We start from the raw sequence: 22,960 nt of genomic DNA, 5'->3' as shown, positions 1-22,960 counted from the left end.
GTTACAGTCCTGGACTCACTGCAGCTATAATTACCTGGTCGAGATCTGCACAGAATTGGGCTCATTTACACCCCCGTTATGGAAGGGAAGGGAGTTCATGAGGCCCCACCCTCTCCCTGAGGATTTATAAGTAGCTAATGGCTGATGGCAGTGTTGCTGCTGGCAAGATGCCCCTGCTCCTGTAAACAACCCTAATCTCATTGGGTCATCAAAAACAGACATGAAAATATAAAGGAGACTAGTTGAGATGAGGGGTAAGGGGACAAAAAGAGTAATGAAAGTGAACACGGTCAAAATGTATTATATTCGTGTCTGGAAATGTCATAACAAAATGTGTGTATAATTAATACATGCCAATAAGATATTTTAAAATCTGTTGATTGGCTTTCAGTTACAATAACAAAATTTCAGCTAACTTTGAAAAAAAAGAAATGTTTATTAGCTTTCATTTAAATTCAGAAGCAGATTCATCAGCTCAGTAATGTCATACAAATCTAGATTCTTTCCATCTTTCTGATCTGCACCCCTCAGTGTGTTATTAGAAATGCTCAGGGTCACAAGGGGACTGTGGCAGTTTGAGCATTGCATCCAAACTTGGCACTATTCAGTGAGAAGAGAGAAAAGCCTCTCTTCCTGTGTATTTATTTTTATCATTCAGGAAACCTTTTTCAGAATCTCCCCAGAATATTTCCTCTCACATCTCAGTGGCCTGAATTTCATCATGCCTAGCTAACCCAGTCACTTTCAAGGAGATGAAACAACTCTAACCGATTTATTAAGAGGAGCACTGGAGGAGGGTAGATACCTCTAAAAATAGTGACTCAGTCTACAAAGATGGGGAGAGGGCTACTGAGTTGGTGAGCAGCCCTGTCTGTACAACCCTAACTGAATAAGCCACCTGTTCCTCATACAGAGATGGGATTATCCCATCTTAACTGGAAGGCCTAACAGGGATATTAATTGGGGTGTGCAGAATGGGAGTGGAAAGCACCTGAAAGAATCATCCCAACAGTCTATCAGAGATGTGAAAATGCAGAGACTTTGGGTCAAATGAAAAAATGGTGATAGTTCTCTTTGGAAGACTGCTAATAGAGTGAACAAGGGAATTTGGGGGTGAGTGGGTGCCATGGGAGTATGAGTGTCCTACAGATATTGTCACTAATTATCACAGACTTGACTTCAGACAACGCATAATAGTTCTCTTACAAATCTGAAAGTCAGAAGTCTGAAATCAACATCAATGGGCTAAAATTAACATGTCCTGCAGAGCTTTACCTAAACTGCAAGAGTCACCCTGCAACCTGAGTCTGAACAGAATTGATTTCTTCGCCTTCTCAGTCTGCAGAACCACATTCCAGAGCACGGGCTTCCTCCTTAGGCTTCAGAGCCAGCAGTGATAGCATCTTGCTTCAGGCTTTATATTGCCTGTCTCTTCCGTAAGTCTAGTTTTTCGTTGTTTTTTTAGATAGAGTCTCACTGTGGAAGTAGCCTTGGCTGCCCTGGCACTCTCTATGTAACCAGGCTGGCCTCGAACTCATAGAGATCCATCTGCTTCTGCCTCCCTAGTGCTGGGATTAAAGGTGTGTGTCATCACACCCAGCTTGCCTCTCTTTCATAATAAGTCTAGTGACTCCATTTGGGCCCACTCAGATAATCCAAAATAATCTCTCTATTTTAAGGACCCTAATCACATCTGCAAAATCTCTTCCACCATGTAAGGCGCTGTCTATAGGCTTCAAGGATTAGGACCTGCTGTTTAGAGGTCAATATTCAGCCCATCATAGTAAGTAAGAGTTCACTCAAGTGCAGTCAAGATTTGTGTTATTCTGGGCATGGTGCCATATGCCTGTAATCATAAAACTGTAGAAGTTAAGGCAGGATTTGTGAGTTCCAGGACAGCCTGAGCTACACAATGAGACCTTGTCTCAAAAAAAAAAAATCTCTGCGTTTTACCATTTGAAAAGTATGTCACAGTGAGACAGAGAGAGAGAGAGAGAGAGAGAGAGAGAGAGAGAGAGAGAGAGAGAGAGAGAGAGAGAGAGAATGATTAGAGTCCAATCATAGTAAGAAGTTAAACAACTACAAGTTCTCCTTTCTTCCCACTAGGGAAATTACAATGTGACTTGAAAGAGAGGATGAGCACCTAAAAGGGAGTGTGGGGCTTTGCGTGTGAGCCTGATGAAAGGCCAAAAATAGATTGATCCTGGTTTTTGAATCTTCTCATAGTCACCAACCTTAAGTTTCTGGCTTTATCCCACTTGCCAAAGCTCAGTTTCCATGTCACTACAGTCACAGTCCCAGTAGGACCTGAGGTTCTCTAGCTACCTGGAACTGCCTGTGAAAGACGCCATGCAATTAACTGAGAAGACCCTGAGGTGCATACTGGTCATGCTTGAATGGCGCTGGCTGAGTCACTCAGCTGCAGGGGAACACAGGGATTCTCTCTAAGTGTTAGAGGCAGATAGTGGAATCTACAGAGCACTTGTGGGATTTCCAGATTCTTGTAACCTAAAGGAATTGGACCAGAGACATCTGGAGAGTGGTAGTAATAACAGAGACCGGTTATTAAGAAAGAATGTTTCCAATCAAGGAAGTGAACCAGAGAACCGGAAGCCCAATGACACTGGGCTACAAGAGTTGTGACATTTCAATAGGTCATTAATATAGCACTTGCCTTTTCCAGCATGTGTATTCTGGGGACTTTTCTCACATGGATGCTCTGTCCCATACAGGTAACCCTTGGTTTTAAATTCTAGGCCTTTTCTCTGCCATTAGTTTCTTTCATGTGCTAATTTTTTTTTTTTTTTTTTGAGACAGGATCTCTCTATGTAGCCCTGGCTGTCCTGGAACTCACAGAGGTCCATCTGCCACTACCTCCGAAGTGCTGGGATTAGAGGCGTATGCCACCACACCCAGCCATATGTTAATCTTGATATTTCTATCTCTACCCCACATAGGGCCCTGGGTGAGGAAAAGGAAGACCCAGTTCAGCCAGCCTTCTCAGCCACAGCCACAGCTATCCTCTGAGGACTAGAGAACAAGTCAAGGGTTGAAGACCATGGATTTAAATAAACACTAAAGAGCAGCCTAAGGGAAGGAGAAAGCGGATCCGGAAGTTCTGAATCCTCAGACCTTGGAGTTTCTGCTTCTCCGTGCTTCAAGCCTGGAGGTGGGGCCAAGGCCCTATGAGAAAAACAAGAAATAGAGATAACTTTGTTGCTCCAGTTATGGAGGTCCTGGCAGCAGCAGTGACAGAAATAGCTCTAATTGAGTGGTCACACAAGGTAAGGGAAGCTGCTTAGAGCATGGACCTAGTTTCAGGGATTGGAAAGACTCAAGAGCTGGGCAGTGGGAGGTGGCGGAGTTATTCTAGGTCTGGGTCATACAGTGCCGATTCCCTGCCAGTGTAGTGCGCTGCTAGTCTAGCAAAGAACCTGCCCCTAGGCCAAGAATGCTAAGACATCTTCCTCTCTACTAAGAAAGAAATCCAAGGATCTCTGCTCCCATTCCATCACCTACAGAGGAGTGATTCCTGCTGGGCATAATTGGGGTTTCTGATCGATATTAGGCTCCAAAAGTGTAATGTCCAAAGTGGGGGCACCTGGGGAAAGGCTACTCTTTGCCCTACTCTTGGCTTTCCTGTGGCCTGGAAAGATGATGAAAGATACAGAGGCTGGAATGTGCCACAATTTGCTTAGACAAACCAAGGTCCACACTGTGGGCCCTCCTATTTTTACCTTTTACTATGCTTTATCTTTAAAAACTCCAAGTTGATTTTGACACTAGGCCTCATGTGCAAGGTTTCCTTCTTTTATTTTATTTTTTGGGTTTTTTTTTCCAAGACTGGGTTTCTCTGTGTAGCCTTGGCTGTTGTAAACTCACTTTGTAGACCAGGCTGGCCTCGAACTCACAGCCTCTGCCTCCCAAGTGCTGGGATTAAAAGCATGCACCACCATGCCCTAAATGCCCCTACCTATACAGGTTAGGTCTCAATCTCAGGACAAATAGCTGAGGTGCCTATTTAACATAGCAAAGCCAACTTGACTTGCAGATTCTCTCCATGTCCCTCAGTCCCTTACCTGGTTCAGAGTAGCTCTTCCCTTATATAATCCAGCCATTTTGGCTGTTAGGTTCTTTTTACTCCTTTGACCTTTTGGCTCTTTGGGCCTCTTGTCTCCTGGCTCCTCCCCACCAAACACACAAACATACACACACACACACACACACACACACACACACACACACACACACACACACAGCCTGGCTCAGGGTCATGTTCACTCTGGGCCCTTCCAGATATCTTTGGCTACGTTCTCCCTCTTATCTTCAGTAAATACATTCACCATACATAGGAGTAGTCATGTCCTTTTTATTTCCTTTTTTCATTCGGTAACATTACCAGAATCCCCTAGCCCTGGCCTACCTCCTCAGTAACAACCAGTTGATCTCTCAGCCACTAATCTGTCCTCACTAATCTGTTTTCCAAACTCTTGGCCCCCCGAGCTAATTACAGCACTGCTTTCATGCCACCCACCCCAACCCTATTCCTGTTCTCTGACTCCTGCCAATCTACACGTCCAGAGGATTGAGGATATAAGAGGCTGGGAGGCCAGCTTAGCAACCAGAGCTGGAGGCTGGGGTGACCTTCATCTCTTTCCTCAGGTAATATTCTAAATCTCCCTGCTTCTAGCCCATGCTAAACCCACCTCCCTTGCCTCTAGCATCTGCTTTAGGGGAAGGAGAGGGGCCTCTTTTCTGATGCAAGGAATGGGTTTTCCTGCTAATGTAACTCATCCCTCTGGCCAGGCCTACTCTGTATTGAAGTCAAACACTGGAAAGATATTACTTCATCTATGGGTCCCAGGAAGCTGAAGAAATGAGTGTGACTAGGATGGAAAGGTGGGAGGAAAGTAATCAGAGGGTTGTTGAGTAAAGGCAAGGAGGGCTTTGAATCTCCACAGAGGCTGCCAACAGCCCAAAGCAAGGGAGAGCAGCAACCCCTCCTCTCCTACACCTTTCCCCTCCTCTTCTCCCCTTTTATTTCTTAGTTGGAGGTCGAAAACATCCCAATTCAGTGTCAAGTCCATTACAGAGACAAAAGGAGATTTAAGCCATCCATTCACTCACTCACATGGCTAACAAACTGTGTGCTGGCTGATGTTCAGTTTCAGTGCAGCCCAAGAAACACATTTTAAGAGATGGAGTGGGATCAAGAGGGACAAATATAAAGGGTTAAAAAAATAATTTCTTCTTGCTCTATGTAGTTTATTTTATATATGTATAATAATTTAAATGTATATGTAAAAATAAAAAATATTAGTTAAAAAATACTGATTTTCCCACTACTGCTCAAAAAATAGGTGTGGAGCAATCAAGGAAGACACTGGACATCCCTCCTGCTTCCGCACACATGCACGTGTGCATGCATGTGTACACACGCCCCCCACCAACACCCCCCACACACAGACAGAGACAGAGACCAAGATTGATTCATAGAAAATAAGGAGGGAGGTGTTTCCCCCTTGTCCAGTTGGGTCAGTGTGTAACTGAAGAGGTGCACTAGGAAGAGGGAAGATCAGGAAGCACTGGGTGCTGGTGGGATATCAAGGAAGTAAATTTCCATTATACTACGTGCATCTCTTTGGGATGCTGGAATGTAGTAAGGAAACTTGGGGTTAACTAACTGAGCTTTCTTCCTTTCCCTCATCTCAGGAAAGATTCAACAGAAACTCATTGGTCAGCATGTCCACGTAAGAATTCCTTCTAATACTCTGGATCTGTGAACTGTTTCTTATCCAAACCTGAGTATTTGCCTTTGGGGTGGAGGGGTGTATAGCTTTGGGCCTACCCTGACTATCTCTGTCTTTCCTCTATTGCATGCTCTTAGAGCCTCTTCTCATCCTAAGAATCTTTCCTGTTCCCCAAATGTCCCTTTCTTTTCTTTTCTCTCCGCTTTCCTATTCTGCAAACCCTCCTTCCTCGTACTGATTTTTCACCCCATAGAGTGTTCAAGAAGACTAGCTCCAATGGGAAGGTAAGAGAACCCAGCCCACCTGGGTAAATGAAAGGGTGGGTACATAAGTGGGTCTCAATGGCCTGGGCTCTGGGCTTCAGGACAATTCACCCAAAGATAAAAGTGAGACTGATACAACACATTGTTCCACAACAGCTTTCCATCTACCTGGGGAAACGAGACTTCGTGGATGATGGGGACACTGTGGAGCCCATTGGTTAGTGACTCCAAAGTGGGAAAGAACCTGAGAAGGGGTTGGGAGGTAGGAAGTAAAAGAAAGGCCAGGCATGACCATGCAGAACAATGAGGGCAATTGAAAGGTAGAAGGTAAAGAATCATTTCAGGAATCAAATTTTGTGTCCCTCACACTCAAAGTTTTTCTGACCAAGGTGCTATCACTCCCTCTCTCTGCAGATGGAGTAATCCTTGTTGATCCTCAGTACTTAAAAGGCCGAAAGAGTAAGTAGAAATTCTTACTGGTTTTTGTAAAGTTGCCTGAGCCCCACCTGAAATGCCATGCATGCGAGATTGGCAGCCTGAATGAGTGGCCTAGACCAGAGGGGCCTGAGGAAAACAGAGAGCAGCAGGAACTGTGGATGCTTCATCTGCAGGTCCTGACAACAGAGAAGTTTGGCCCAATGTGGCCATATTCTTTTGAGTATTAAAAGAACTGGAAGTGGAGCTGAGAGTAAGTACTTTATGGGTTCCAAATCTCGAAAGCTTCTTTTTTATTCTTTCTCCAAATAGTATCCAAAATAACTATATCTCTAAGGAACAAATAAAATTATACTCTTTAAAATTACATATAACAAATATATGTGCTGAAATTAAAATAATGTCTTAATAAAATTTCTGGTTTTCTCCATTATTGATATGGTAGTCCTGCTCAGCTACTGGTTTCAATTTAGGCTTAGACTCCTATGAAGTGAACCAATATTCAGAAAAATCCATATATTTACATAATTTCTTGAATCTCAAATGTTAACAATTCACTAAAAGATTTTAAAAGAGAAAATATTGCTTTCTTCTGTAGCCTAAGCATCCCTCAGGCTTCCATTTTGAAAACTCTGATATGTGTCATTCGATTGTTTTGTTTGTTTGATGTGCATGTGTGTGTGTGTGTGTGTGTGTGTGTGCATGTGTGCGCGTGTGTCTGTCTGTCTGTCTGTGTGTAGAAGCTGCCTAAACAATTTATTTTTAAAAAAATTCAAAAGCAATGATAACCACAGGCAGTAACCCCAGGAGACAACAGTCTGGCAGCAGAACTCTAGTTCAAGAATGCACTGAAATATTTTCCACTGTATTTTTTCCTTTTAATTCTCACTATGGATTAACCCCACTGTGATCCAACTGGACTGAAAATTGAATTCAACTGGAAAAAAAGATTCAGAACCAGTTGGTGACTACTAGTCCAGAAATTGCCTTTAGATACTGAGGAATCAAAGCGCCTCCATCTCTGAGATTAAGCACCATAAATAAGCAATCTGACCAATTTCAAATGTCAGAGAAACTTTTCAGTATAGGCACAAATTAGCTAACTTATTTATAAGTACCAAACACTCTGTTTCTAAATTCTAAATGGCCTTATCCCCAGTACTCCTAAAAATGTCCAGAATAACCTATGGAAGAAATATTTACTTTTAAAAAATTGTGTGTGGCTTGGCATGATGGCTAACATCTATTCCCAGCATCCAGGAGGCTGAGGCAGGAAGCAAAGTATAAGTTCAAGGCCAGGCTGGCATGCATAGCAACTTTTAGGCCAGTGAGGGCTATATAATAAGAACTTATCTTAAAAACTGCATGTTTACTCAGAAACTACATATATATTTTTCTTTTCCTTTGAATTTTCTTTTATGTCTCTTTAGTAAAGTTTTATATTATTATTCATTTTAATCATATATATTTCTGAAATTTACTCCCAGTTGTATGTTTTGTTACTTTATGAATGTTCTTATTTTCAGTCTATTTTCTCATGTCCTTCTCCATCAAAGGTGTATGTCTTAATGTAAATCAACTTATTTTATGTCACTGAGTGGTAAAGGCAAGTGAGGCAAAAGGTATGGGGGTAGGAATACGTTACTGTTTAACAACCCCCTATCTGGCTTCTGTCTGTGTTATTCCTTGCAACTTCATTATGAATGAACAGTGATCACAAATTTTTTAAAAGTTTAATTTCAGAAAGGAAATGAGAGGCATGTAACAAGCACCTAAGATGAGTCTGTGTTCAGTCATAGAAACAAAACAATTTGGAGTGCATCACAGCAGATAACATGGCAGTTATCTCTGGAATATGATGTTGTGGTAGAGATTTGAATTCTTTTTCAAATTATACTTTTTCTTGATTATACTTTTTGATACTTATAAATTTGTATGTATGTGCTTTATATAATTAAGACAAAAATGGACACATTTAAAGTAGATGTTAACTTTTAAAAGAAACTAAAGAACCCAGCATGGTGGGGGTACACCTTTCATCCCAGCACTCGGGAGGCAGAGGCAGTAGGATCTCTGTGAGTTCGAGGCCAGCCTGCTCTACAAAGTGAGTCCAGGACAGCCAAGGCTACACAGAGAAACCCTGTCTTGAAAAGAAAAGAAAAAGAAAGAAAGAAATGAAGGAAGGAAGGAAGGAAGTGAGGGAGGGGAAGGGAGGGGAGGGGAGGGATGGGGAGGGGAGTGATGGGGAGAGGAGCAAGAGCAAAGCAAAGCAAGTTCCAGACCTGGTAACACAGGCCTGTAATCCCAGCCACCTGGGCAAGAGGAGCCCCAGCAGGATGATGACAAACAAGTCCAGACTCGACAATTTAATGAGATCTTGTCCTCAAATAAAAAGTAAAAAGAGGTGGTGGTGGCGCACGCCTTTCATCCCAGCACTTGGGAGGCAGAGGCAGGTGGTTCTCTGTGAGTTCAAGGCCAGCCTGGTCTACAGAGTGAGTCCAAGATAGTCAGGGCTACACAGAGAAACCCTGTCTCAGAAAAAAAAAAAGTAAAAAGAAAGCTAAGTGGGGGGGTACTTATCTATCATGTTTGAGATTCTGAGAGTTTGAGGCCAGTCTGAAGAAGGTAGGGTGAGGGGGCAAATGAAAGAGATAAGGAGTGAGACAAAAAAAAACTGTTCCTGGAATACTTTGCTGTGGGTGCCTAACCCAGGCAGCAGAAAAAGCACAGTCCGTTACTTCTGCCTAAGCTATGGTTTGACCTCAGCAATTTAGCATCATCTCTTTCCTCTGCTAGGAAACAGTGTTCTTGTGACACCCAAGAGGGAGAAAAGAAAGCGAGAGACTAGGAAGACAAGGAGCTGGGAAGTGTTGTCTTTCAGGGCTGCCTAGCAGGGCTGGCTCTGTAGTAGTGACAAGCCTAGCATTTCAGGAGGGCTATTCTCTTGGGAAGCAGAGGCAGCTGGATGTCTGTGAGTTTGAAGCCAGTACAGATGAAGCGATTGTAATCTTATTACTCTTATCCACATTTCCATTTTCATTTGCTCATGGTTTTGTGCAAATGCATCCCTATTTTGTTTAAATGTTATACTATAAATATTTTATACTTTTCTTTTAAGCCTATGTCAATACGTAAAAGTCCACAACTTCTGAAGTTGCTTAGTACTATCTTTTATAGGCATATAATACATGTTTACAGTTTACCATAGTTGCATCTGCAATCTGCAATTGTTGGATATTTCGTTCATTTTCAATATTTTGCTGTTGTAAACAACTCTGCAAAACAACCCCCCCCCCAGCTCCTTGTTTGTATCCATTATCTATCTCTTTAGGCTGAATTCCCAGAGAGTTACACATATTGCCTAATGCTCTCCAAAAAGTTTGTAACTTTTGTTTTGTTTTGTTTCTTGAGACAGGGTTTCTCTATGTAACCTTGGCTGTCCTGGACTCACTTTGTAGATCAGGCTGGCCTCAGACTCACAGCAACCCGCCTGCCTCTGCCTCCCGAGTGCTGAGATTAAGGGCGTGCACCACCACTACCCGGCTGTTTTTCTTTTTTGAGATAGGGTCTTATTGTGGAACCAAAGCTGTCCTGAAATCTGTGCTGGCCCCAAACTCGTGATCATTCTGCCTCGGTTACCAGGTGCTGGAATAACAGCTTGTGCTAGTAGGCCAGTATATACAGCTAAATGTGTTGCGTATTGCTCCAGACTTTATAAAACATTAGTGTTATCATCACTCTTAGCCTTTTTTATATCCTTAAATATATACTCATTTTCCTCATTCCTAATTTTAAATGTAGGCAATCTTGTGGTTAATGTATTGACTTTTGCTTTGTTGAGACATACTCTCACTGGATATCCCAGACTACTTCCTCCAAAGCCCTGGGATTACAAGCATATGTCACAATGCTAGATTTGATCCTTTTTATTTTTTATTTTATTTATTTAGTGACAAGGCCCTATTCTATAACCAGTGCCATCTGACCTGGAACTTGATATGTAGACCAGGCTGGCCTAAAACTCACAGACATCTATCTGGTTTTGTTTTCTAAGTGCTGGAATTAAAGATACTATTCCCAAAACCTTTAAACGTTTTTGACACTTTCATATATATATATATATATATATATATATATATATATATATATATATATAGTATGTATTGTGATCACATTCCTTCCCTGTTACCCTTTCCTGTACCTGAGGATCTCCTTCTTCTTCCTAACTATTCCCCTTTTATTTTAGTCTGGTTTTTATTTTAGTGTTCAGGGCAGTTGGGGATAGTGTGCAACATACATAATAAATTGCTTTCTATTCATGCATGACTATTGGAAGTTCTCTGTTTCAAGGTCCCCAACAGACTTAACTTTTCCTTGATTTTATCCCTGTCACTTTAGTTTTGGAGTATCCCTGACTACCTCATCCCACACTCCATTTGTATGTTCCAGGGGGTTTCTATCTACCCATAATCTTAGGTAACAGCTGAAAAGTATGAGTCAATTATAACTATTTCTTTTTTGACAAGATTTCCATTATCATCATCATCAATCACTCATATCTATAGATGTTTCCAAAGAAAATTCATTTTGTTTGTTTGTTAAAGAGGCAGGTGGCAGGTGAATCACTGTGAGTTCGAGGCCAGCCTGATCTACAAAGAAAGTCAAGGCTACACAGAGAAACCCTGTCTTGAAACTAAAGACAGGGTCTCTCTCACTTAAACTCACTTTGTAGCTAAGGTTAATCATGAAGTTCTGATCCTCCTGCCTCCACCTAGGCTGTACTGGGATTACAGCTAAAAACCACATTAGGCATCAATTTTTTAAAAACACAATAACTCTTTATAACCATCCTCTGAGTAAAATTTGGTCCAAATGAGTCTAGGCTTTGGAGTCTAGACATGAAGGAGTTAAAATCCTGAACCTGGCTGGGCACGAAACTTAGTTGACAAGAGCATTTTTTTTTTTAGCATGCATGAAGTTCTGGGTTTAATCCTCAGCACTGTACAGGCTTGGCATGGTGCCATATCCTCAGGAGTTTAGGGCCACTCCAAGCTACCTGTGTCTAATTTTATATATATATGGAATCCTGAACCATTGCCTAACTTTTTCTGTACTTAAGGACTGTTGTGGTCTAAATAATATAGTTATGGTCACAGTGAAGTGCTACTTGTGTATTGAGAGTACGTATGTGTATAAGTATGTGGTGGTCCCAGCACTCGGGAGGCGGATCGCTGTGAGTTCGAGGCCAGCCGGGTGTACAAAGCGAGTCCAGAACAGCCAAGGCTACACAGAGAAACCCTATCTCAAAAAAACAAAACAAAAGTATGTGGTGGTCATACATGCATGTGAGTGTGCAGGTATGCATGTTTATGCACATGCTGAGGCCAGGGGAGACATCCAGGTGTCTCCCTCAATAACACTCCACCTTAGGAGATGTGGGTTTCCCACTAAAGCCCACCATTTTAGACAGGCAGGAGGGCCAGTGACTATCTGGAGCCTGACGGTTTCTTCCCCACAATGCTGGGATTATGAGTACATGCAGGGATGCCTAGATTTTTATGTAGGTTCTAGAAAGTCTAACTCAGTCCTCATGCTTGTAGAGCAAGCACTCTTACCCACTGAGCCATCTCCCCGGCTCTAACCCTATTGTTGATAGGTATACTAATAATGGTCTAGGGAAGCCCAAGGATTTGTATAAGTCCTATTTAAAGTCCAGGTTCCTGGCCCTAAACCTTTTTTGAAAATTTGTTGTTAATATTTTGTGTTTGTATGTGCACACATGTGTATAATATATATATGTGCGTGTGTCAATTTGCATATGTGCGCATGCCATGGTGTGTGAGTGGAGGTCAGAGAACAACTTTAGGATGTCAGTTCTCCTCTTTCATCTTATGGAGGCAAGATCTCTCTCTTGTTTCTGCCATTCTGTCTAGCTGCCCTGTGAACTATGGCCAAGCCTGCCTCTGCTTCCCATCTCACCTTATGAATGCAGCGGTTACAGATGCAAGCCACTACTTCCAGCTTTTTGTGGGTTCCAGGGGTTGAAAGAAAGTCATTCAGTGTGTGCAACAGGCACTTTTACCCACTGAGGTATCTTGCTGGTACCTGACCCTAATTCTTGTTAACTCTTTTAAACTATTAAATATTTCAGGCACAAAAAATATATTTACTGCCTAGCTCTGAAAAGAACCATAGAACCTGAAGCTTCCTGTGTTTTTCTTTGAGTCTGTCTCCCTTATCCGTCTCTTTTCTCCTACCCAGGTAACCACCATCCTACATTTAGTGTTTACTTGTTCCATGATTTTTATATATTTATACTTCACATTTATGTATCTACAACCGATTTTTATATTGTTACACATAACTTTTGGGGGTTTTCATCATTGTTGTTGTTGGTGGTGGTGGTGATGGTGGTGGGTTTTTTTGTTGTTGTTTTTGTTTTTTTGTTTGTTTGGTTGGTTGGTTGTTGGTTTTTCAAGACAGGGTTTCTTTGTGTAGCCTTGACTGTCCTGGACTCACTTTGTAGGCCAGGCTGGCCTTGAACTCACAAAGATTCACCTGCCTCTGCCTCCCAAGTTTTAATATGAATTAGCATGGTACACATTTAACTCTGGTGCTAGGATTTTTTTACTCACTTTTTTTGAGACTTAATCATGTTAATATATTTTTTAGTCCATTAATGCTGTTATAACAAAATACCCAAGACTAGGTAACATATAAGGAAAAGAAATTTACTTTCTCGCCATTCAGTAGTGTGGCATACCCAAGATCAAATGAATAGCATGTTCAATTCTCTGTTAAGGCTGTACTGAAACTGTACCTTATTGCTGGACCCTCCAGAGGGGAGGAATGTTGTATCCTTAGGTGGCAGAAGGTGAATGGAGGGGGAAAAAAGATGGATGCTACATAAGGCTTCTCCATAAGGACCTTAACCCCTTTCATAAATGAAGATGAGAAAATATTCAGTTTTAGTGGATGGTATCAGTTTTCCAAAGTGATTATATTAATTAGCTTCCACCAGCCATACATTTGAACTCCAAATGAGTTACATCATCATGAACGCTTAGTGTTTTCTGGCTTTAATATTTTTGACAATCTGATCTGGGTGAAATGTTATCCCACTGTGGCATTAATTTGAATGTATCTGATTACTGCTGAGACTACCCAAATCATTGCAAAAATCTGTCCACATTCTTTGTGCTTGTATGCACTCGCACGCGGGCATGCATACACACACACACACACACACACACACACACGGAGATTTGTAACAGTTATTTTGTTCATGTATGTATAGGTAGGTATGTGTGAGGGCCAGAGGTCAATCTTGGGTGTCGTTGGGTGTCGTTCCTCAAGAGGCACCCTCTACTGTGTGTTTTGAGACTGGATCTCTCACCGTCCTGGGGATCACTGATGAGGCTAGGCTGGGTGGCCAGTGAGTCCCAGGGATCCACCTGTCTCCATCTGGCAGCACTGGGATTGAAAGAATTGCACCCTCACTCCCCACCTTTTCACAGGAGATCAAGTCCAAATCCTCACGCTTCCGTAGCAAGTTCTTTGCCTCCCGATGTTCTTTATGTCCCAAATGCTAAACTGTTATATGTGTTTCAAATATTTGAACTCTGAATGTCCTTTTTCCTTTGTGAAACTTTTAACACAGAGCAGTTTAAACTTTTACTGCAATCAAATGTATTGGTTCTTTTCTTCGTGACCATACTTTTTGGATTATATTGGATTGCCTCTATGGGTCTTCCTATCACCCACTAAAGATTTCCTTTGCCACTGGTCTGACAAGTCACTCTCTTCCTCCTTTGCCTGCAGTGTTTGTCAGGCTGACATGTGCTTTTCGCTATGGCCGTGATGACTTGGATGTGATTGGTCTGACATTTCGAAAAGATCTCTATGTCCAGACCAAGCAAGTGGCTCCAGCTGACTCCACCATCAGCCAGGGCCCCCTCACAGCCTTACAGGAGCGGCTTCTGCACAAACTCGGGGCCAATGCCTACCCTTTCACACTTCAGGTACTGACCTCAAGTCTTGGGCAAAGTTTTCAGAGGTTAAGAGATAAAAGGAGAAGAGAAAGAGGTGTCCCTGTTCTTCTGAGTTCCTTCTGATTTCCTAGATGGCTGCTAACCTGCCCTGTTCAGTGACGCTGCAGCCTGGGCCTGAAGATTCAGGAAAGGTAAGGAAGACTGAGCTAGTCACCTTTCCACCGATGACTCTATCAACTTAGAGAAAGGGCGAAGGCTTCTTCTTGTCTTCCTTTTTCTCATGGTTCAGTCTGTGGCTACACAGTACATCATGACAGGAGCATGTGGCAGAAGAGGTCTGTTCACCTCATAGAGTCCAGGGAGCAAAAAACATGTTAAGAAGTACATGTCTCTGATAACCAGATTTTCCTAATTTCTCTTAAGAGGTCTCAGCTCTTAAATTTCCTACCACCTCCAAGTAGAAACGTCGGCTAGGCTGAGTGAGGTGGTGTACATTTTTAATCCCAGCACTTAGGAGGCAGAGGGAGGCAGATCTGTTGAATTTGAAGCCAACTTGGTCAATATAGCGGCTTCCAGGTCAGCCAAGGTTACACAACGAGATCCTGTCTCAAAAAGAAAGAGTCATAAGCTGGGGCCAAGCATTTGATTCATAGGCATCTAGGGTACTTTCAGATCCAAACTATAGCAGATACATAGACATGTAGTTACAATGGGCAAAAGAGGAAAGACAAATGGCCAAGATTGGGAAAAGGGCAGCTAAGGGACGAAGACATTTTGATGGAGTTCCACAAGGGAGGAAGGGATAGAGTTGGAAATGCATTGCCTTTGCTTCTTTATAGCCCTGTGGGGTTGACTTTGAAGTGAAGAGTTTCTGTGCAGAAAATCTGGAAGAGAAAATCCCTAAGAGGTATTCTTCAGTTTTCCCCAAATCCCCGCCTTAAGCCTCTACCACAGACCCTGCTCTCAGGGCAGAAATAGACATAGTCACCATAACACCGTTGCCACCAACTTGGATGTCCTGTTCTGAGTCCCCTGGCTCTCATTTCTCTTCTTCACTCTAGGACATGGGTTGGCAGATGTGTAAAAACCCAAATGCTGCTGAGTTCTAACAAAACTGAACTCATGGGCACTCAAGTTTGGATTTCACGTAGTATCTATGAGGCACAGAATGCAGCGTTTTGATTCATTTTAACCATTTACAACAGTATTCATCAGTCTTAGATTGCAGGCCATAGACAAACAAGAAAGGGGACAGATTTAGCCAGAGGGCCAATTTGCAATCCCTTGTCTCACAGAACATCAGTAAGGCAAAGGTGTTCTGTGAGGGAAGCCTTTCCTCACCCCCAAGCTCCCTGCAAGTAAACACAGAGCTTTAAGGGCAGTGTGGGGTAGTCTGTGGTTCCAGAATGAGATTTTCTATCATATCTCTTGGCCCCTACTCAGTGAGTCTGTGCAGCTGGTTATACGAAAAGTGCAGTTTTCTCCCCTGGAACCAGGCCCTGGTCCCCGAACACAGACAATTCGCAGCTTCGTTCTGTCATCTCAGCCGCTACAACTCCAGGCCTGGATGGACAGGGAGGTTAGTGACACCCCCTTCCCATATCCTATTCCCTACCTTAGAACCCCCTGACACCCCCTTTTTGTATTGATGTTTTAACTTAGATAGGCAGAGACAGGAGACAGGGCAAGAGTGGTTTTAAGGAAATGGGAATTTTAGATTTTTAGGTCTGGGTGTCTTTTCTCCAGCCTTGTCATAGGCTTCTCCTGCTTCAGGTTCACTACCATGGGGAAGCTATTTCTGTCCATGTTTCTATCAACAACTGTACCAACAAGGTCATCAAAAGAATCAAGATTGCAGGTGAGCTGCTTATTGCTCTGCATCTGGCCCCCAAATCACAGGTTCTAAACCACAACTGTGCTTCTTGCCAATTTATATTCACCTTAGTTCTCTCTCCAAAACAGACCCATCAAAATATGCGATCACATCTTACTGCATATGCTTACAATCACATCAAAGGGCAGTAAGCTGGGGTCATGAGCGTGGCTGACTGACTAGTCATGTACACTCCCTGGCTTTTTCAGTTGTCCAGATCACAGATGTTGTCCTGTATTCACTAGACAAGTACACGAAGACTGTGTTCATTCAGGAGTTCACGTGAGCTGGTGCTGGGGCTAGGGAGAAAGTCAACGGGGTGAGATGGTGGGAAAGCGGCCACGAGGCAGAGAAGGGGTTTTTGGAAGAGGAGAAATAGCAGGGAGAACCTATAAATGAGGAATGTCAAGGTGAGGACTGGAGTATAAAAAGGAAGGAAGCCTCAGGAGAACTAGAGGTGGGGTATGGCTCATAGGAGGACCACTGCAATGCTAGAACAGGGATTTCCCACCACAGCTAATTTTTCCCATTCTTCGTAGCTATGGCATCTCTCTTTAGATTTCCCACTGGTTCTTGAGACTGTGCTAGATACTCTTGGGAGTAAAAGCACATTTAGTTAACACGTTCTTCTCTTGTTCTCTTTCAAAGAGAGACAATAGCAGCTAACTCCAGCTTCTCCCAGACCTTTGCAGTAACCCCACGCCTGGCTGCCAGCTGCCAGAAGCAGGGCCTAGCACTGGATGGCAAACTCAAGCATGAAGACACCAATCTGGCCTCTAGCACAATGTAAGCTCATATGTAATTTGCACCCTCTACTTCCTACCTCGAACCCATCCCATATGCTATATGTATAGCTCTGAGGTTTCATCCTCAGTCAAGCATACTTGTCTTTTAAAATGCCCCTCAGCCAGTGTTCAGTATGCTGTCAAGCCTCAAGCTAAATTAATGCCTATGGGACCAATGGCAAGCTGAGGTCTTAGGTAATGAGAAAGGAAAATGCAGACAACAGAGAATCTTTGTTACATAAAATTTCATAGTCCAAACCAGTCATGGGAGTGCATGCTTATAAATCTAGCACTTAGTAGTCAGCACTGAGGCAGGAAAACCACAAGTGTGAGCCCTGCCTAGGTTATACAGCAGGGCCCTATCACAAGAATGATACAAACAGAGCTGGTGTGATGCCTCAACAAGTAAAGGCCCCTGCTGCTAAACTGACTGCTTGAGTCTGATCCCCAGGACCACACGGGAAATGAAAGAATCAACTTTTGTTGTCCTCTGACCTCCACATGTTTACCATGGCACCTACACCCCCACACACATACAGAGGCACAAAATGGATAAAAATGCAATGATAATAAAATAATTAAAAACAAGACATAATTCCCAAAGGCTTTACATCTAATATTATCCTCCTAGGAATATCGCCAGGTGGTGATGGTGCATGCCTTTAATCCCAGCATTTGGGAGGCAGAGGCAGGTGGATCTCTGTGAGTTTGAGGCCAGCCTGGTTTACAGAGAAAGTTCCAGGACAGCCAGGATTACACAGAGAAATCTTGTCTTGAAACACACACACACACACACACACACACACACACACACACACACAAACACACACATACACACACACACACACGGGGGGGGGAGAGAGAGAGAGAGAGAGAGAGAGAGAGAGAGAGAGAGAGAGAGAGAAGAGAGAGAGAGAGAGAGAGAGAGAGAGAGAGAGAGAGAGAGAGAGAGAGAGAGAGAGAGAGAGAGAGAGAGAGAGAGAGAGAGAGAGAGAGAGAGAGAGAAGAATACCATTTAAGTACACTGGCCATGTATTGTTGCTGTTTCTGAGGTGCAAAGGATGAACTCAGGGCCTTACATTCCCACCCCTGGCCAGGTATGTTATTCCATTTCACACATAAGGACTCTGAGGTTCAAAGACAAGAAATTTGTTCAAGGTTGCATAATTATGAGGCAGGCAGACAGGGTTGTAGTAGATGCCACCTGGCTCTAAACACTGTGATCTCTACAATAGTTATTATGTAGAGAAGATAGAATAGGGTGGAAAAACAGAGGCATGGTGGGAAAGGAGGGTGTGAAATGAGAAGTATATGACAGGAACTGATGGAATTCTGCAATAGCATTCATTTGATTCTGTGTCTTCAGAATAGCATTAAATATATTTCTCACCAAATCCATTTGCATACCATCCTCAATCATAAATGCTCAATTCTCCTCATGCCTTATTAATCAAGTGTTTACAGGTTGTTATTCATAGAAATAGTCTTATAAATTATCCAAAGAGCATTATTTTGAAGAGAAAGGATCAGTACCCCAAAGCAACCAAATGACTACCCCAAGATCCGTACAGTTTTTTGGCATCTTATTTTTCAATCAGCAGGTTTCTATTGAGCACCTATTAAATGCTCATGCCTATGCAATATAATGGGGGATATAAAAAAAATTAAGACCACTTTTGCCTTCAGTCAATATATGGCCTCCATGAGGAACAAAGAGGAGTACAAATGTAATCCAACAGTTAAATGTTAGTGCATATGGTTCGTATGAGTTCACTAGAAGTTAAAAGCCAACATAGCTGGCAAGGGACGTAGAATGATCTAGATCTTGACGAATGTGTAAATTTTTGATAGTAATTGTAGGAGAAAGGAACATTTCAGACTGGGAACGTAGCATGGGAAGAAGCTAAGAGGCTGTAATCTCACATGGCATTTTTGAGGAGCACAACGGGAAGACAGGTCTAACTAGACTGTGTTCTAGATGTTTGGGAGTTAAAGGCAGAAAAGAGAGAAGTAGATGGAGCTAGATTGCTTTGGCTCCTGAAAACCAAGCAGAGTAGTTGTAGTCAACAAATTAGGCCCTTGAACAGACAGGAACATAGTCAAATGAAATTTTAGGAAGAAAAATGTCATCTAAATTGGGTAGAAGCAATTACAGCCTGGCATATCTTTTGTGAAAAGACAAAGGCAGTGGGGCACGGTAGTGGGAATGCATAGAAAGAATTTGGGGGAACTAAGTTCAATTATACTCCTAACACCCCCAAAATTGATACTATAATGTCCAGTCTTCGACCTGGAATGGACAAGGAGCTTCTGGGGATCCTGGTGTCCTACAAAGTTAGAGTGCACCTCACGCTGTCCTATGGGGGGTAAGTGAGGCTCTCCAGTTGCCAGAACTTTCTCATTTGTTTTCCTGCCTGTCGAGTTAACCCATTCAAGGTATTTTTCTTTTTCCAGACTAAATTACCAAACTTGTACACTTAATGAACAAGTCACTGCCCCCCCCCAAAGCCCCATTTAGTTCCTAAATTGACTTTATGATACCTTATCCCTAGCAAAACTGGGTTGATGCCTCATTTTTAGCTACTAATTTGGGGTGTCATTTTATTCACAGCATCCTAGGAGGTCTGCCATCCAGGTGAGAAACTAGGGTCAGAGGAGTGAGGCAACACGGGGAGGGAAAGGATATGAAATCAAAATAGCCCTCAGAAGAAGCTGAGGGCCTCACAGGACTGGGATAACTGAAGGAAAGTTGGTGATTGGGCCCTTTAAGGACATCAGTAACCCCACCTTGGGATACTTGCAGTGATGTTGGTGTGGAGCTGCCCCTCATCTTGATCCATCCCAAGCCATCTCACGGTAAGAGAGCAGGCGAGGGTCCCAGGAACTAGCATCCTGTGGTTGGGGGCCAAGCACTTCTCAGAAAAGAGTGCTTGAGATGGGATGACAATAGGCAAGTTGGATGTCTAGGTTCTCAGGGGACACATAGAAGAGGGGAAGGCCTAGGGGGGAAAGGGGAGAAGAACAAAAAAAATCGTCGTGGAAGTGCAGAGCCACTTACTGAGCTTCAGTTCCGTTTTCCATCCTTCTCCATGCTTGCCACAGTAGCTACCAGGTAATTCAGTATGAGACTTAGAAGGCCCCACCCCAAACCCCCTTGCCTATTGCTGTTTTATGATAGAATTTTTAAAAAGCTTCCTCAACATGTTGCTTTCAAGGGTGCACCCGGAAACATGGTTTAGCTTCGTGTCAGAGTCCGGTGCCTTCCACAGCCCTTGCTCCCACCTGCTTCCCTGCCCTTCACCTGCTGCTCTTCTTAGAATTGCTCTTTCCCCTCATCCTTACATTTTTATTTTCTTCTTTTCTTCTTCCCCCCAAAAACCCACTCCGTTGCTAAGATGCCCTTATCATCCCTTAGCCCCTGGCAAAACTGGGGTGGTTGCCTCGTCTCTATTTTAAGCTGCTGATTTGGGGGTCCATGGTTTCCACATCACCCCCATCTTTTAGAAATCCTTCCCTCCTGTTCCACCCTCGGTTGTTTCCCTTCTAACACTCCCGGGGTGCTATTGTCTAGACAGATTCAGAAGGGAAACAAACCCTCCATGTGGGGCATGGAGGGGAGGGCTGAGACGTGGGGAGGGGAAGCCCATCTCTAGAATCTAGACGGCAGAGGAAGGCCAGGCAGGGGCTTGCTAACTGCATTCCTTCCTGCTGCTCCTGCAAGCTCGGAGGACATAGTCATCGAGGAGTTCCAGCAGCAGAACAGCCAGGCCCAGAGCTAGGAAGCTCCAGCAGCAGACAGTTAACAGGCATCGGATAGCCTATCTCTATAATCCTGTGTGGAAACCTCCACTGCAACTCTAATAAATCCTTTTGTCCAGGCGTGGCTGGTGATCTCTGCTATTTTTTTCCTCCTGGGGAGTACTGGAACTGTAGAGAGTGATCCGTCTGCTTCAGGCACTTGTAACCCTCCCCCACTCTTACTTAAAAGCTTGATTAGATTATGTGTATTAAGTGCTTTGCCCCTATGTAATGCCAGACTTCCCTCTGACAAGTCACTCTCTAGCCTTAGCTACCCTGATCCTCGTACTCTTGTAAGCACCTTTTGGCCTAGCAGTAGGTGCTTCCATTGTATGGAACACCCCACCCCCACCCCGCAGGAAGCCAAAGAGGTGAGGCCATTCCCAGGCTTGGCTGTGAGCACAGCTGTCACCTGCAGCTGCTACTGCAGAAGAGCTTGATGTGATGTGAGGTGTTACAGGTTCAAGTGCAGAAAACCCTGGAATGAGGAGGCCTTGGCCTGGAGACTAATAGGAAACATAAATACCAATCTTTGTGCAAAGCCAGGCTCATACTGCTGGTTTGGGATGGGCTTCTGGATAAGAAGCTGTGAATAGTATGGGATGGGATGGGGAGGCTACTTCTAGGCTGAGTCCGTTTTATTGGGCAATTCTGGTGTGTGTTGGCAGGGGACAGGGGCTCTTAGAGACTGGAGAAAGGACAATAGTTGGCCTTTAAGAGAGACAAGTAAGCACTAAATGGGCAGAAAAGGGTGACATGCCATCAGTATGGTGTGTGACATGGTCAGGTGTGTTGGTTTGCACACCTAAAGTCTAGTCCTCACATGGAGGGCCTACTGTGCTGTTTATTTGGAGGAGCAGAAACCAGTGGCTTCTAGTGTTCCTGGCCCTAGGCCAGCATCATTTTATATAGAAGGATTTAACCTCATCCACTAACTATAGGTTTCCACTATCTGGCCCTTTACTGATTTTCCTTTGCCTAACCAAGTCTGCAGAAGAGGGGGAAGAATAATCTGGGGGCCTCAGTGTGATCTTTATTGAGATCAGTGCCAAAAGCAGTTGCAGTGTGAAAAATAGAACAGCCCTTTCTCTTTATGACATATCCTTTGCACTGTCTCTAGTTACCCACCACCACTTACTTTTACCCTAGATTACCCTATAACAGTAAGGAGGCAAAGGTAACCCCATGCAGCCAGAAAGCGCAAAATCATCTCAGCCTCTGAACCTTAAAAAAAAAAAGAGCGTTGTCACTATCCATACACTAAGAGAGCTAGTCTAGTATAGTTTCTGCCCTCCCTTCCATAAACGGCTTCACCTCCACCACAGAACGAAGGGCACTACTTTTTTTTTCTTAGCTTTTCTGGGGTAAGAAGTGTGAAAGCAGAGAAGCAAGTTTAATTTGCTGTTAAAAGCCAGGCCCATTTTTCTGCTTACTGGTAATGGAAAACAGAACTTTAGCCCCAAAGTAGCTCCTTTGTTTAAGTGAAGACCACGGGGCCAGAATTCCTTGCTTTTACTAGAAGCTGAGCTCTGACTTATCACCTTAACTCCACTACCATCCTTACTGTAAACTTTGGGAGCTGACAACTGACTTGAGAACTTCCAGAATCCAGGCATCAAACTCCACTTTCTCTATCCACAGCTTAGGTCATCTCTGCCTAATTTGGTAGACACTGTATTTGGGCTTTCCATAGCACCCATTCTCTTCCACCTCTAGGGTTATGGCAGTTTGCTTTTGAGACAGTGGTTCTCAACCTGTGGGCCATGACCCCTTGTGGGTAGAACAACCCTTTCACAGGGATCATCTAAGACCATCAGAAAACACAGGTATCTACATTAAAATTTCTAGCAGTAAACTGTTGTTATTAAGTAGCAACAAAAATAATTTTATGGCTGGGGGTCACCACAATATGCAGAACTGTATTAAATGGTTGCACCACTAGGAGAGTTGAGAGCCACTGCGCTATTGAGTCCTGGATAGCTGAGAGCTCACCATGTAGACTAGTTTGGCTTGAACTCAGAGATCCTCCTGCCTCTGCCTCCCAAGTGCTGAACCAAAGATGTGC

The 22,960-nt window shown here is 43.4% G+C and overlaps 1 protein-coding gene across 1 annotated transcript; it reads left to right on the top strand.

Annotated features, from left to right (window-relative positions):
- The first annotated feature begins 4,640 nt into the window (after window positions 1–4,640).
- ARR3 (arrestin 3) lies at window positions 4,641–22,740 on the top strand. The gene is made up of 15 exons (XM_084789326.1): window positions 4,641–4,662; window positions 5,713–5,750; window positions 6,004–6,034; window positions 6,170–6,230; window positions 6,428–6,472; window positions 14,270–14,469; window positions 14,571–14,630; window positions 15,279–15,346; window positions 15,883–16,018; window positions 16,213–16,297; window positions 16,522–16,594; window positions 16,961–17,098; window positions 19,380–19,463; window positions 19,709–19,732; window positions 19,901–22,740. Exons 2-15 carry the CDS (start codon window positions 5,743–5,745, stop codon window positions 19,983–19,985), a joined length of 1,098 nt encoding a protein of 365 aa, XP_084645452.1. The 5' UTR covers window positions 4,641–4,662; window positions 5,713–5,742; the 3' UTR covers window positions 19,986–22,740.
- Window positions 22,741–22,960: the final 220 nt, after the last annotated feature.

This window comes from Acomys minous (genome assembly GCF_964271855.1).
Source record: "Acomys minous genome assembly, chromosome: 7".
In the NCBI taxonomy this organism is placed as follows: domain Eukaryota; kingdom Metazoa; phylum Chordata; class Mammalia; order Rodentia; family Muridae; genus Acomys; species Acomys minous.
This window is presented reverse-complemented; position numbering and strand designations above follow the sequence as displayed.

Coding starts and splice junctions, on each gene's coding strand:
- ARR3 (XM_084789326.1), top strand. Junction 14,470..14,570: donor CCTACCCTTTCACACTTCAG/GTACTGACCTCA, acceptor CTGATTTCCTAG/ATGGCTGCTAACCTGCCCTG. Junction 19,464..19,708: donor CTCACGCTGTCCTATGGGGG/GTAAGTGAGGCT, acceptor TTTTATTCACAG/CATCCTAGGAGGTCTGCCAT.